At 34.8% G+C, this 13303-nt stretch overlaps 1 protein-coding gene across 1 annotated transcript; it reads right to left on the reverse strand.

Annotated features, from left to right (window-relative positions):
* Positions 1-1798: 1798 nt before the first annotated feature.
* LOC104117639 (autophagy-related protein 8f) lies at positions 1799-5808 on the reverse strand. Its single transcript, XM_009628711.4, has 6 exons — positions 5685-5808; positions 5033-5075; positions 4873-4928; positions 3027-3079; positions 2568-2686; positions 1799-2155 (listed from the first exon to the last, which is right to left on the reverse strand). The coding sequence occupies exons 2-6, from the start codon at positions 5067-5069 to the stop codon at positions 2052-2054; spliced, it is 369 nt and encodes a 122-aa protein (XP_009627006.1). The 5' UTR covers positions 5070-5075; positions 5685-5808; the 3' UTR covers positions 1799-2051.
* Between the last annotated feature and the right edge of the window lie 7495 nt (positions 5809-13303).

Below are 13303 nucleotides of genomic sequence, written 5' to 3' on the forward strand. Positions count from 1 at the left end.
CCTCTTTTTTTTTTGGGTCGCGATAAGACTGAAAAATATTTTATAATTGGATCCCAATTGATCAAATCGCTACCAGTAATGTATTTAATATTTAGACTAAAAATATTATATGGAAGAGAAAGTAATAGTTTTAGAGGTGAACCATCAAGTACTACCAATAATTCCAAATTTAACGAGAATATAGACAATAAATACATACCTGATAGAATTATGCTTATGACATCAAATAAAAATCATTCAGCTAATAGAAAATATGAAAACAAAAATAAATCCAACATTCAACAATTTTTTTCTTCATTTCGAAAAAGGAGAAAAGCATACAATAAGAGAATTTAGTCCTCATTAAGAACAATTGGTTGTCAAGCCCAATGATGATAGTGATGAAGGTTGCTTAATATATAAAATATTTTATATCATCAAATAATAATGAGAGTTGTCCAAATTACATGATGAAAGAAGTAATCTTAGCTAACATAATATGTCAATTAAGTAAACGAGATATTGATTGTCAAGATGATAACAGCAACTATTATAGTATTACTAGGAAGATACTTAAATACTTTGCAACAAATGACCCTTCACCACATAAGCTCCTTGTGATAAGATAATAACTTAATAATCGGATGGGTAAAGTGACATAATAAAGCGAAAAATGTTTGTTATATGAGGTTATAGAAAGAAATAAAGGTTTTAGATTCCCATTTAAATTCTACCATTAAATCTAAAAAATTTACATATAAAATGTTAATGCACAACCTAATATCAAGTTCTAGAAAAACTTTCAAAAAGACAATCGACAATTACATTTCAAATATACATTATTTAGTAATGTTTATATAGTAAATTTAATAACTATCGATATATGTACACGTGTAAAGCACGTAACCTAATTCTTTTTCGTATTTACACTTTTCTTTATCTATTTATCTATCTAACTATATTAAAAGCACGAAGCCCAAACTGTCGTTCGTTTTTTTACCCTCTAAAAATAGATTTCAATAGCTCTGTATTTAACTATTTTGTCAATGTAATATTTATTTTTAAATTTAAATGAATGTTGCATTATTTATCTTGACGTCAATTGCTAAATACACATAAGTTATTCTTATTCTAAATTTTATATACTTTTTATTAATAGACGCAAAAAAACACGTGCGACGCATATACACTAAACCTAGTAATATAAAATATTGCTCTCCCTGTTTCATCTGATACGACACTAGCCTCCCTGTTTCATTTGATAGACACTATTATTATTTGGGAAGTCAATTTTTTTAATATGATTCTCTCAAATATATTTTTTCTTTTCTTGAATCATTAACTATGTCAATTTATAATACTTTTTATGTAGTTTTCAATGTATATATTCTAAATTTGAAGGAAATCCATGTTCCACTTCATACCGAAAGTTAGGTACTTCAACTCACACTCGGAATCCCTTTAAATAAAATGAGACATATTGGAATCCTTTTACATAAAATGGGACAGAGGGAGTAACACATCTTGAAATATAACCCGTTCCTATTTAGAGCAGATTCGTTCACAATGTCAAAAACAGCCAACAACAAAAAAAACTCAGTATAATCCTACAAGTAGGGTTTGTCAAAAGTATTGTGTCCGCAACCTTAGCCCTAACTTGCGAAGGTATAGAGACTATTTTCGACTAGACCAGTAGTGGAAAAGCATCTCTACCTTCGCAATGTCAACAACTAAATGGAGTGAAAAAGAGAGGATAAGCTATCTATTTTGGGGTTGGACCAAATGATGCTGTATATTTATGTCATCAAATCAAAGATACTGATCCAGAACAATAATACCAATATACCATTGTTAATGAGATTGAATCCGACTGGTTATCAAGATCAGTTGCCAGAAGATCCTGGCATTTGATTTTCTTGAACTATACACAGTTATAGGTTATATACAAATTTGTAATATTATTAAAACCTATACAAGATGGAGGCAACAACTGAATATTAGCAGGACACAGCAGCTTCGATGGACAGCGAAGAGAACGTTAAGAAAATGACAGCAAGTTGTTACCATGAAAGTTACACCAAGTTGAGGTCGCCAAATGTGTTTTCACCACTGTAGGTAACATAGAGGAAACCATCTTCATCCTTTTTCTCTTCATAGATTGATGACATGATCGCACCTGCAAAACGCAAACAATTTGTGATTTCAGATTTTCTTTTTTCTAAAAAGAAAAGGAGTTTCACTACTTACATTGACAATCTAGAGAATTTTTACACTGACGGTCACGTAAAAATCAATTACAGGTAAGTCTCTAAAGTAGATATGGATTAGGGCAGGGTAGCTCGGTGCACAAGGCATCCTGCGTTCACGTAGAGTCCGGGGAAGGACTTGGGGTGTGATATAGACAGCCTACATCAAAGTTGTCGCACTCGTGTCGAATTCTCTTATTGAATTTGCCTACAAAATGCAAACTTTTGGAGAATCCGATACGGGTGCGACATCTTTAAAGAATTCGAGAAACATATTTCTCAATTGCTTTGGCAACCTGAACAAACAGATGTAGTACTAATAGATTAGTTATTGGTACTCACCTGTTGGTGGTAGGACATTGTCAACAAATATGAATATTGCCTTTTCTGCACTCAATTTAATCCTTTTGCGAATGACGTAGACAAACTGCCCCACTGTTAAGTCAGCTGGGACAAGATACCTGCAATTTCGTCAATTAGGAAACATGAATAAGATTTTTCCTAGTAACAAAACCAGATGCTAAGATATTATGCATTAGTTTGGTGGTGAAGCCGTTGTTATTTAGCCAAACCGGTGCTTATGATAGGTTCTGTTAATACACTACATAAATGTTACCAAGAATCGCTACTTTCCTGGGGCAAAACTAAAAGTTTATGGCAAGGTAGGAGAAAGTAGGACCAAGTTTTGGGGAAAGGGCACGTAACTAACAAAAGAAACAGGAACAAATATTTACAGCATGATGTAGCGTTTAGATCTCTATATAATGAGAAAAAGATCACTAATAATTGATGAGTGCTCACTTTTTCTTGTCAATGTTGGGAATATCACTCTTTTCAGCCTTTTCAACTATGACCTGCACATCATAAAAACAGAGTCAAGAAAACAGAGTCAAGAGAAGCCTAGCGGAATACTGGAGATATTAGCACACAAGCTACGCAAAGAGAATAAAATATTAAAGCAGCAATAGTTGAGCCAAATTGACTACTCCACCAAACATGAGAAGCCCAAATCCTGTTGTACATAGAGATGATTCAGAACAATGATCATGTATTTTGTAATGCATCATATTCTAAGCATTGCTCGTTGATATGCATCAGATATAGACTTATAATTACAACAATAACAACAAGGTAGAAAGGCTGTTTCCAAGACTTACCCCTAACTTATGCAGGTAGGGTAGTGTGTACACAGACGTTACCCTAACTTATGCAGGTAGAAAGGTTGTTTCTAGACTTATAATTATAAGAACAAAATCTTCCCAGAGCAAAATCTAAGCCCTTTCAAAATGCAGTTAGGCATCAGCAGTGGTCATAAATTCCGTTAAATGGAAACATCAAGAGTCTTCCAAAAGAACAATTACTATAAAGACTTTACTCTACTTTGAATTTAATGTGACATCTTTATATCTTTTTCACATCTTCCAACTATTATTTTACCATATGTTTAGTAATCATATATAATGACTCGTTCAAACTTCAAACTCAATTCTCCATGAAGTAAACTAGATGAATGAAAATGGGATGGAGGGAACATTTCACTTTCCAGGTTGTTCATTGATGTTTAACCATGCACCATCTCGTAATATGTTTTCGTATTAATGCTTATCAAAACTTCCACTCCATAACTTTATTACTTGGATTTCTGCATTGTATCACATCTTAAAGGTGGAATTTAGGTCTATGAGATTAGCTAACTGGCAAATACACTCACACCCGCCAATGAACGTTAGGCTATTCCTAAGGATATTGTAAAGGGCCAAGTGCAGCCCGGTGCACAAAGCATCCCGCATTCACGCAGGGTCCTGGGAAGGGCCGCACCCTAAAGGGTGTGATGTAGACAGCCTACCCTAATGCAAGCATTAGTTGCTGTATGAAAAGAAAAGAAAAAAAAGATAAGTTCTAGCCAACTTTATATTTGTCAAATTCCTCACTATGAGGTGCATTTTATTTCCTCAGGAGTCGGAACAAACAAGATATGCACACCTTTGCATAACATTAATACAATAACAGCAATTTCGAACTCACAAAAGTACCACCCGTCCACAACACCTTCCCCAAAATGAAATAAAAAGGAAGAAGGCAAATTGGAGGGCGACCACAACATTCGTTTCGTACAGTAAGACTGCACTGGTGCTAGACATAATTAGTACTTAAGGCAATAGCAAACTAAGAAAGGAAGTCCAGCAGCTAATTTGAACACTATGTAAATTTACTCATTTGAATTGTATCAGAAATCGCTTTAATTAGGTAGGAGTAACCAGAAAACCAAAAAGGTAGCTGAAAACTGACACTGAATATTCGAAGAACATATAGGTATTCCAATCGAAAACAATTGGAATAATTTCCACGACAATCTAGGATTAGACGCCAGACAAAAGTCTCCACTAGATGGCCATAGAAGATTATTGTCACGGATCGTGCATTCTGCACACTAAAAGATCAACAGACAGCGATTTAACAAACTCCATTAAAACAAATACCGACCATAAACATCATACTTATTTGTTACTTTCCTGCAACTATTCAAAATACTTTACTCCATCAAATCACTTACATAAGTAATTACATTCACATTGAACCAAGCAGCTAGAAAACAAAATTTAATCTATATATGCAATAAAAATTCCAGTTAAAACTTAATTCTCACCGGAATCCTATCGGGGTACTTTTCCCTAATCCTAGAAGCTTCAGCACGCCTCTTCTCTGCATACAGAATCAGATGCCAGTAATGACCCTAATCATGTTTTGGAAAAAGAAAAAAAAAAGGCATAATAACTAAAGCCACAAAACAGAAGTTCAATACAAACCAAGATCATGTTCTTGCTTGAATGAACTCTTTACCATATCTGCCTGAATTCAACCAACAAAAGAGCATAAATCTTTATGTTAAACTGATATACCGTTATACCAAAAAAGCCAATTTCTTCGACCGAAAAAAAAAAAATACAACCCATATTTTTCTACAAAAAAAATAAACACCTAAAAATTTGGGAAAAAAATAAAATGATACAAAGCTAATAAGACCACAAAAGAGCAAAAATCTTTATGTTAAACTGACATACCCTTTAACCTGAAAAGCCAATTTCTTCCACCCAAAATATTAAAATAAAAAAGATACAACCCATAGTTCCCTACAAAACAGAAACTAAAAAATAAACACCTAAAAATTTGGGAGAAAATAAACCGATACAAAGCTAATAAGACCATCAAAAATCTGATTTTGCTGCTTCAAAAATAACTCCAGAAATTAAGTAATACATTAAAGTCTAGCCCCAAAAAAAAACATCCAACTGATAAAGCAAGAATTTTGAACTCAATAAATCAAATTAAACCTCAATTCCAAATTAGTTCTATGCCAATCCATAAACAAATAATGAAATATTTGCAAAATAAAACTAGAAAAAAAAACATAAAAAGAAAAATAGGAGTAATAACAATTAAAGAGAGTAAAGATTATACCTTTTTGTGAAGAATGATTGAACAAGAAAGGGGAAAAGGAGAAATAAGATACGAAAATTGGATGAGTTGATTGTTGAATAAATAGGCTTTGCTTTTGCTTTTGCTTTGTTTCAGAACTCTTATGTATAAATAATTAAATAAATAAATAAATATAATGTATGTGGACTAATCTTTAATTATTATCCAAATTCCCTAAATAGTTTTTCCAAGTATTATATTGGGAAAACTTGTGTGTGGTTGCTTAGAGAAATAAGCAGACGTGAGCTTTAAGAAAAACAAAAAGTCAAAACTCCTTTATCTTATTTGTTTTTGTTCTTTATTTGTATTTTTAAATTTTTTAAAACTTGTAGGGAAAGTAGTAAATATCGAGGCTGGTTCTAATTCTAAGTTCATAATGACTTCATTATGTTACTGTAATATTAGAAAGTCAATCGGTCTATAAATTCGTACTCTCTATTTAGCTATGTGAATATTTTTAAAATGTTGAATGTTTTTTTTTTGGTAATTAAAGTTTTATATATACCAGGAAAATATTTACAAATTAAAGTAAAACCCGTAGAGCTTTGTCATATCCAAAAGCTGTACTGTACTACCCTTCCACTCCCCCTATACATTCCTTCTAGCGCCCTGTAAGAACCAAACGACTATTACATCGGATCGTAATCCAAACTGTTCAGAATTTTCTCTATCTTTCTATTGCCTCGACAATGCACTTCTTGTGCAATTAGTTTGGTAAGTGTCTCACAATTCCTCGACTTGACTTAAAAGAGTCTTGCATTCCTTTCCTGCCATATAAAATACACGCAACCTGCTAACACCATTTTGAATAACTCGGCTTTTGCACTCTTATTTGTAGCCCAGTTCTCTGCCCAATGTAGTTCCTCAGACCAGCTGTCACGATCCAAACCGATGGGCCGCGACAGGCACCGGGTGCCTTACCTAACCGAGTATCAACGTAACATATCTTTCTTATCAAACCATCATAGGTAAATGGGCAAGAAGGGTCGTCATGATATAACCAGAATAAAACATAAGGGAATACTCGACATAGGATGACCCAACATGGAATACAAACTTATACATGTGTCATACGGGCCTATAAGACCGGCATGATCATTTGTAAACTCAAAACATAGGCCGACAAGGTCGTACAAGTATCCATATACATGAGATATGTCTACAAACCTCTAAGAGTACATAAATGCCATAATGGTTGGGATAGGGGCCCGCCATACCAATCAATACATATCCAAATTATATTGACCAAATAGGCAACTCCGGAGCAAGTGGAGTGCACCAACACCTTCCGCCGAGCTGATAGCCTACTAGGAGGATTCTCAACCTGTCTATCGGGACCTACGGGCATGAAACGCAACGTCCCCAAGCAAAATGAGCGTCAGTACAAATAAAGCACAGAGTATGTAAGGCATGAAAGCAGTATATAAAAGATATGAAAGAAACATGAAGTAAAGAATTCAACCTGTAAGTCTGAATAGCTCTGTGAATCATGAAACATTTATAATGTCATGCATATGCGTATAAACATCACATCATGCATAGATATGTGCGTACATAATATCATTAAGCCTCTAAGGGCATCCTATCATATCATCTCGGCCTCTGTGGCCGAAATCATCAACGTAGACCAGCTGATCAAGTGGTGATGCGTACATAACGCCATAACCTTTCCCCATACCCCATACACATAGACTATACGTGTATATAACATCATCTGGTCATGGGTCAATATACATGTATAAATGAATGCAATGCATAATGAAGTAAGTCAATAAGATCTCTCGGAATGTCATGAGATCAATATGCCTTCGATTAATATCATGAAATAAACTTTATCAAATTACGTATTTTCTGATACCCATGAACAAACGATAGAATAATAGGACACATGGGGAATCAAGAACATAGGCACCACTAGTACTTCTAAGAATAGAATCATTTGTGAAAGTTGCGTCCTTGCTCGTTTCGTTGCATCATATGTATCATGCTAAAAGGAAAGAAGGGATATCCTTAACATACCTTAACTCCATTGAGTCCTTAATACCTTCCAAGCAATTCTTCAAACAACTCAACTCAATCTACCATAGCATAAAGAGATTCAAAAATCCGTGTTAAGTAAAGGCTAAGTCCGCAACTTAAACTAGTAGATCACTTATATAAATTTGGGCAGCATCTCCTCTGTAACAAGAGCCTTCTCCAATACCATATGCCAACAACAATGACCAGATAAATCCAAAAATACATAATTATCAATAACAAGTCACCATATAACAACAACAAGTCACAAATACTTCACGACAAGTGGCAAACTCCGATTGAAACCTGTATACCCCATATCACCCCTTATAGACTTCTTAATTTAACTTAAAATATCATTAACATGATAATGAAGTCATTCATCAATGATTCCAGCTTTATACCATATAATTATAACAAAGAAAATAATCCATAACTCCAATTGTCCTCAATTAGTAACTTTATTCACTAGTTCATGTCCAGCCCATCCATTTAACTTAATCAACATCAAGATAACCTTAAGAACATTCAAGAACACAATATAATTACCACATACAGTGGATTCAAGTCAAAATCCATGTTATATTTAGCTTACAACATCCCAACACACCCCAATCACTTTATACCCAAAACGATAATTATAGTAGTGTCAAGCACCTCGAAAATGTTACAAAGAATGACTAATCCACTATTTTGCCATTATGTGTTGTTTATCCACACAATTTCTCCTCCAAAACTCCATTAAACAGTAGCAAAATAGACATCCCCTAAACAACATGAAACAACCCACAAAACAGTCCACTACAAGTCGAATAACTCGAACTCACGGCTTCCGATCACCGTCCCGTGAGTTCTAACTATTAGGAAACAAATTTATCAAACTTCCTTGATATTTAAAATTTTAAATACAGAAAGTAGTCATTTTCTTAACTGTTAAATACCTTCCAAAACTCAAACTACAAAGAAAAATAGAGGCGATATAGCGATACTTGCGTCGTAGGGATCGTTCTAATGTTATCGCTTCTTAATTTCGTACCCGTGATGTTAATCTTCTTTGAAACCCTTGTAGAGAGCTTAAGGATAAGTTTATGGGTCTTATTTGGTCGTGGTTTCTGGAAAAATGAAGAAAAGAGACGACATAAGGGATATAAATATCAATTTTGTTGAAAGGTCAAAAAGGTGCTACTTGGCACCCTAACATTAGCCCTTCTTCCAACGCTTATATCTTTTTATTCAGATGTCGTATGAATGAACGATTAAAGGCGTTAGAAACTAAATTCCAAGAACTTCAATTTGGTATATAATATTCCCCAAAAAGACCTCATAGAACACACGAAAGGTATTGCTCAAAAAGATTTAGTGACCCATCTACTTGTCACCTATGCAGTCTGCGCAGTCTCGCAAAACTGCAAATATCTCTCTATGGGGTGTAACATTATTCCTCCTTTGGAACATTCGTCCTTGAATGTTGACTGATGCGCATATCAGTCTCATAACCTATAGCTTTTATGAATACTTTAATATTCTCCTTACTATCTAGGCAACTGTTTTGTGAATAAATTCAAATGCCAGGGCATTCCCCCCTTTAGGCCTCTTTCTCACACCACAACTTGTGGTCGAAATCTTTTCAATCTCGTAACTGTTTCTACCTTTTATCATGTAGCATGTACGACACTGACCTTGTAAGTGCCTATGCGACTCTTATCTCCTTTTTCCTCCATATATACCATAACTCTTACTTCGGTTTATTGTTTCTGAGGTCTGCTACCCAACTCAAGGTTACTCTCTCGTTGCTTATCGTATATGTATAAATCTAAGTCCTTTAATGCTTCCTAATTACCGTTCATCTTAATTATGACGGCCTAATCTCATCCCATACTTTGGAACCTCTACCCATCTATTGTCAATTCACCTTAATATTGATCTATAATCTACCACTGATAACTTGAAACCTCTTACGTAATACCTTGTCACTAGGGCTCACGTCTCATCGGGGAACATTTGAAGTGATTTGCCTGATCCACCTAGGGACAATACTATACTTCAATAACTTTATTTCAAATCATCCCAACGTGATTCATCATATGGGTTCTAATCTAGTGCAATTCATGAAATCCTTTTTTCTCAGAATCATTACTCCATCAAAGGCCTAAACATCATCCTCTTATCTATCACAATTACACCCTTATTCTAATACCAGGGCATAATTTCATCTCTTCTAATTGCTCGTAATCTTAGACTCCTCCAAGTCAATTCAAGCTATACTGAGCTTTCTATAACTTACGAAAACCATCGGCTCTCTTATTTTGATGGGCTTAATCCCGAGGCCTTACCTATTCTTGTCACCTTCTCACTCATCTTTACTTATCATTACTCATATCTACCTAAGTCCTTGTCGTTCAATGATACTTTAGCTTGCGATCTACACATATCTATTCATACTACTCGCAACCTTCCTTTAACTTGCTAGCACCATCGATTTCCTTTCGTGCCTTCTCAATTGCCTTTAAACATAAGCAATTATTTTTCCTGGTCATTCTGCCACTTGTTGCATGAATACATGGCATATCTCATTGCCCACGAATACTGAAATTTACTGTAACTCATATGATCTAAAATATCACCTTTTGATTTTTTTTTCTTCCCGTTCATTAGCCACGATAGGTGCCACTTTCTTATAGAGTACATACAATGTTGTAGTGAGACTGTTGTTACATAACCATTTCTTCTTTATGTCATTATGCTTAAGTTGAAGCCTTCTTCCTTATTTCCTCAACTAGTCTTTCTTTGTAGTATTTAAGGGAGACCCTTTGACTCATGTAAAGCTGCGAGCTTATTACATCATATACCCGAAAGAATTTTTGATGTTCTTACTCGCCTATAATTATCCTTAGTTGTATACCTCTGCACCCTTGTGCTTGTAGGGTTGCTTCTGAACTGAAATTTTTGACTGCCTTCTCAGTGGCACCGTCTTTTATTTTCGTAACACTTATACGGTACCTTTAACAACCCCAACTCCTATCTGAATATTTCTCAAGGACGATGTCATCATATTTGCGAGACTAAATTCCCTATGTTGGGTTTCACTATGTTTATCTTGCACAATCTGCTGATTTATTTGTATCCTCTTGTCTAGCCATAACTAGACTCTTCGTGAATCAACTACTAACTACTCGTTGGTCTATTATCATATCTAGATTCAGCTTAATATCCCTTGGGATATGTCATTTGTTTGAACTTACCTCTCGTATTGGCTCCTTATGTATCAAGTGTTTATTTTCACTTATTTATCAATAATATCCCGGGCGGGAACCCTTACTTCCTCTCATCGGCATCGTGCTTGCATAATGTTATGGAGCCGTAACATATCTGCAGGATCTGAATAAACACAATTTCATTTTTTTGCCTTTTTACCGCATTCTTCCTTTACTATTCCATAGTTACATGAACCACATAACTCCGACTTAATACCATATCACACCATCTTCCCTCTTTAAGGGAGTACTAAGATTTAGTGATACGATGATCTACCTATAAATGTATTACCTCTTCATCTTTGGCGTATTTTCACATCATCAATGGCCCTTACTCACCTTACGGTAACCCTTATGTACCAGGGATAACTGAATTCCTTATGTACAAGGGTGACACCTAGTGTAACTGGCACACTTAGTCTTTTAAGCTTAACCCTGCTTACAGTGCTCGCTTTAGGGAAGCGTCTTCCTGAATGACCTTTAAAGGTTATTCTTTTGTTATCCATTCTATTATTGTCGGAACCCTATCTCTGAAATTCTCACGATGACGACTATTATCAAATGTTCCAATCCATAATTCATGTTCAGTTTAGCTAGTTCACTAGCTCATAGTAATTTCTATTACTCTGGGTCTAACGTTTCCTTCTAGTATTCAAATTTCAGTCACCAACTTATTTCTCGAAATAAGGTTATGACTTTATGGCTTATGCTCTTTTATTGTTTCAAGGCCCGTCTCCTCTTGTCTTCCCTTCACTTGACTATAGACTCTGTCATCCTGTCATATTTTGATTTACCGTTATCACTCATTTATCACATCTTACTCATAATGCTTCATTTACTCTCTTCTTATTCTTCTACTAATATTTCTGTATATCACTTTATTCTGAAAATTTCAACAAAACATTCTTGCGCTTTTATCTCCCGTTGCTTCATCTCATTGGCTCTTCGGGTCGCCTAACATTCTCTTTTTTCCTAGGGGTAGGAGTCATACTAAGGTAAATAATTATCCCTTCTAGGATTCCACTGCATATATTCTGAAATTTCTGAATATTCTAGTATTCATATCTGATTGTACTATTCTAGAGTACATCATCTGGGTGTCTCACAAGGAGAACTATTACCATGTTTTCAATATCTTTCAAAAATGTGAGATAATTATAACAATCCATCCATAATTTTGGGTTACTCTAACCCCAGTTGGATCTTGATATCACATCTTTCTCTTAAACTATATTTGTTAGCCCCCGTAGGGCATAACTGAGATCGGTGTTGTCAAGTGTATATACTTTGTTACTGTTGAAAGTAACTCAGAATGCTTATATTTCTCTGCCTAAAATTGTAAATACTGATAATCTTCACTAACTAGGTACCTCGTATCCTTCTTCACCTTGCTTCTTTTACTTGTTGAAACTTGTATCTACCTTTTGATTCTCTCATTGCTTTTTACCATAGGGATGGATAGATATGCATGACTTAGGGTTACTTATCAAGAAGCTTACACATCTTAGTACACGCATGATCTTCTGAAGACTGATCTCGTCCAATTTTACTCCTCTCTTTGAGGTTATGAAAACGATCGATGCAATAGTAATACCCAACAAGAGTTGGGGTCAAATTTCGCAGGGAGATATATGAATGGGTGTTAGTAGTATATATCTTAGCGCGTGAGTTTGTATATCTAAATTTGCACTTCCGCAATATTTGGTTTTGTTTAAAAATCTAAATTAAACTACGATTGTGATTCAAAGAATGAAACTAGGAAATTGTTATTGTTGCTTTCCAAATGATATAAAAGGCTTAGGGCTATGACCTTCACCTAGGTGTTTGCCTAATGGGTTATAAACTTTAAAGTTTCTTTTTTTGGTCGGGGTGTATTATAGCTGCCAACACTCAAGTACCCACTCAATACCTCTCGGTCGGAGAGTGATTTTGTCCAATTTGGCTTTCTCAAGTCCAAATGGGTATTGAACAAAATAGTTGATAAGAAGCTCAAGTTGGGTTTTACTATCTCTAGGTTCAACCCTTTAATTGGGCTTATCAATCTCTCGATTGACCCAATTTCTTGCTAGCCAAGTTTTCCTAGACTAAGTCTCTCTTTCTTAAGTAGAGACTAAGTCAAATAGGCATGAAGTAATGTTTGCAACCATTAATTCTCCAAATAAAAATAAGAACAAGGCTAGATAATAAACACCTAACCATAAACAAGCAATAAATCAAATACCCATTAAGTTTACACACTAGGGTTGAGTCACAACCCTAGTGAAAATTTAGCTGAGCTTAAACTAGAAGAAACATGAGAAGAAATGATAATTAAACCCATATTGATAATTA

The sequence above is a fragment of the Nicotiana tomentosiformis genome, chromosome 12, assembly GCF_000390325.3.
Source record: "Nicotiana tomentosiformis chromosome 12, ASM39032v3, whole genome shotgun sequence".
Lineage (NCBI taxonomy): Eukaryota > Viridiplantae > Streptophyta > Magnoliopsida > Solanales > Solanaceae > Nicotiana > Nicotiana tomentosiformis.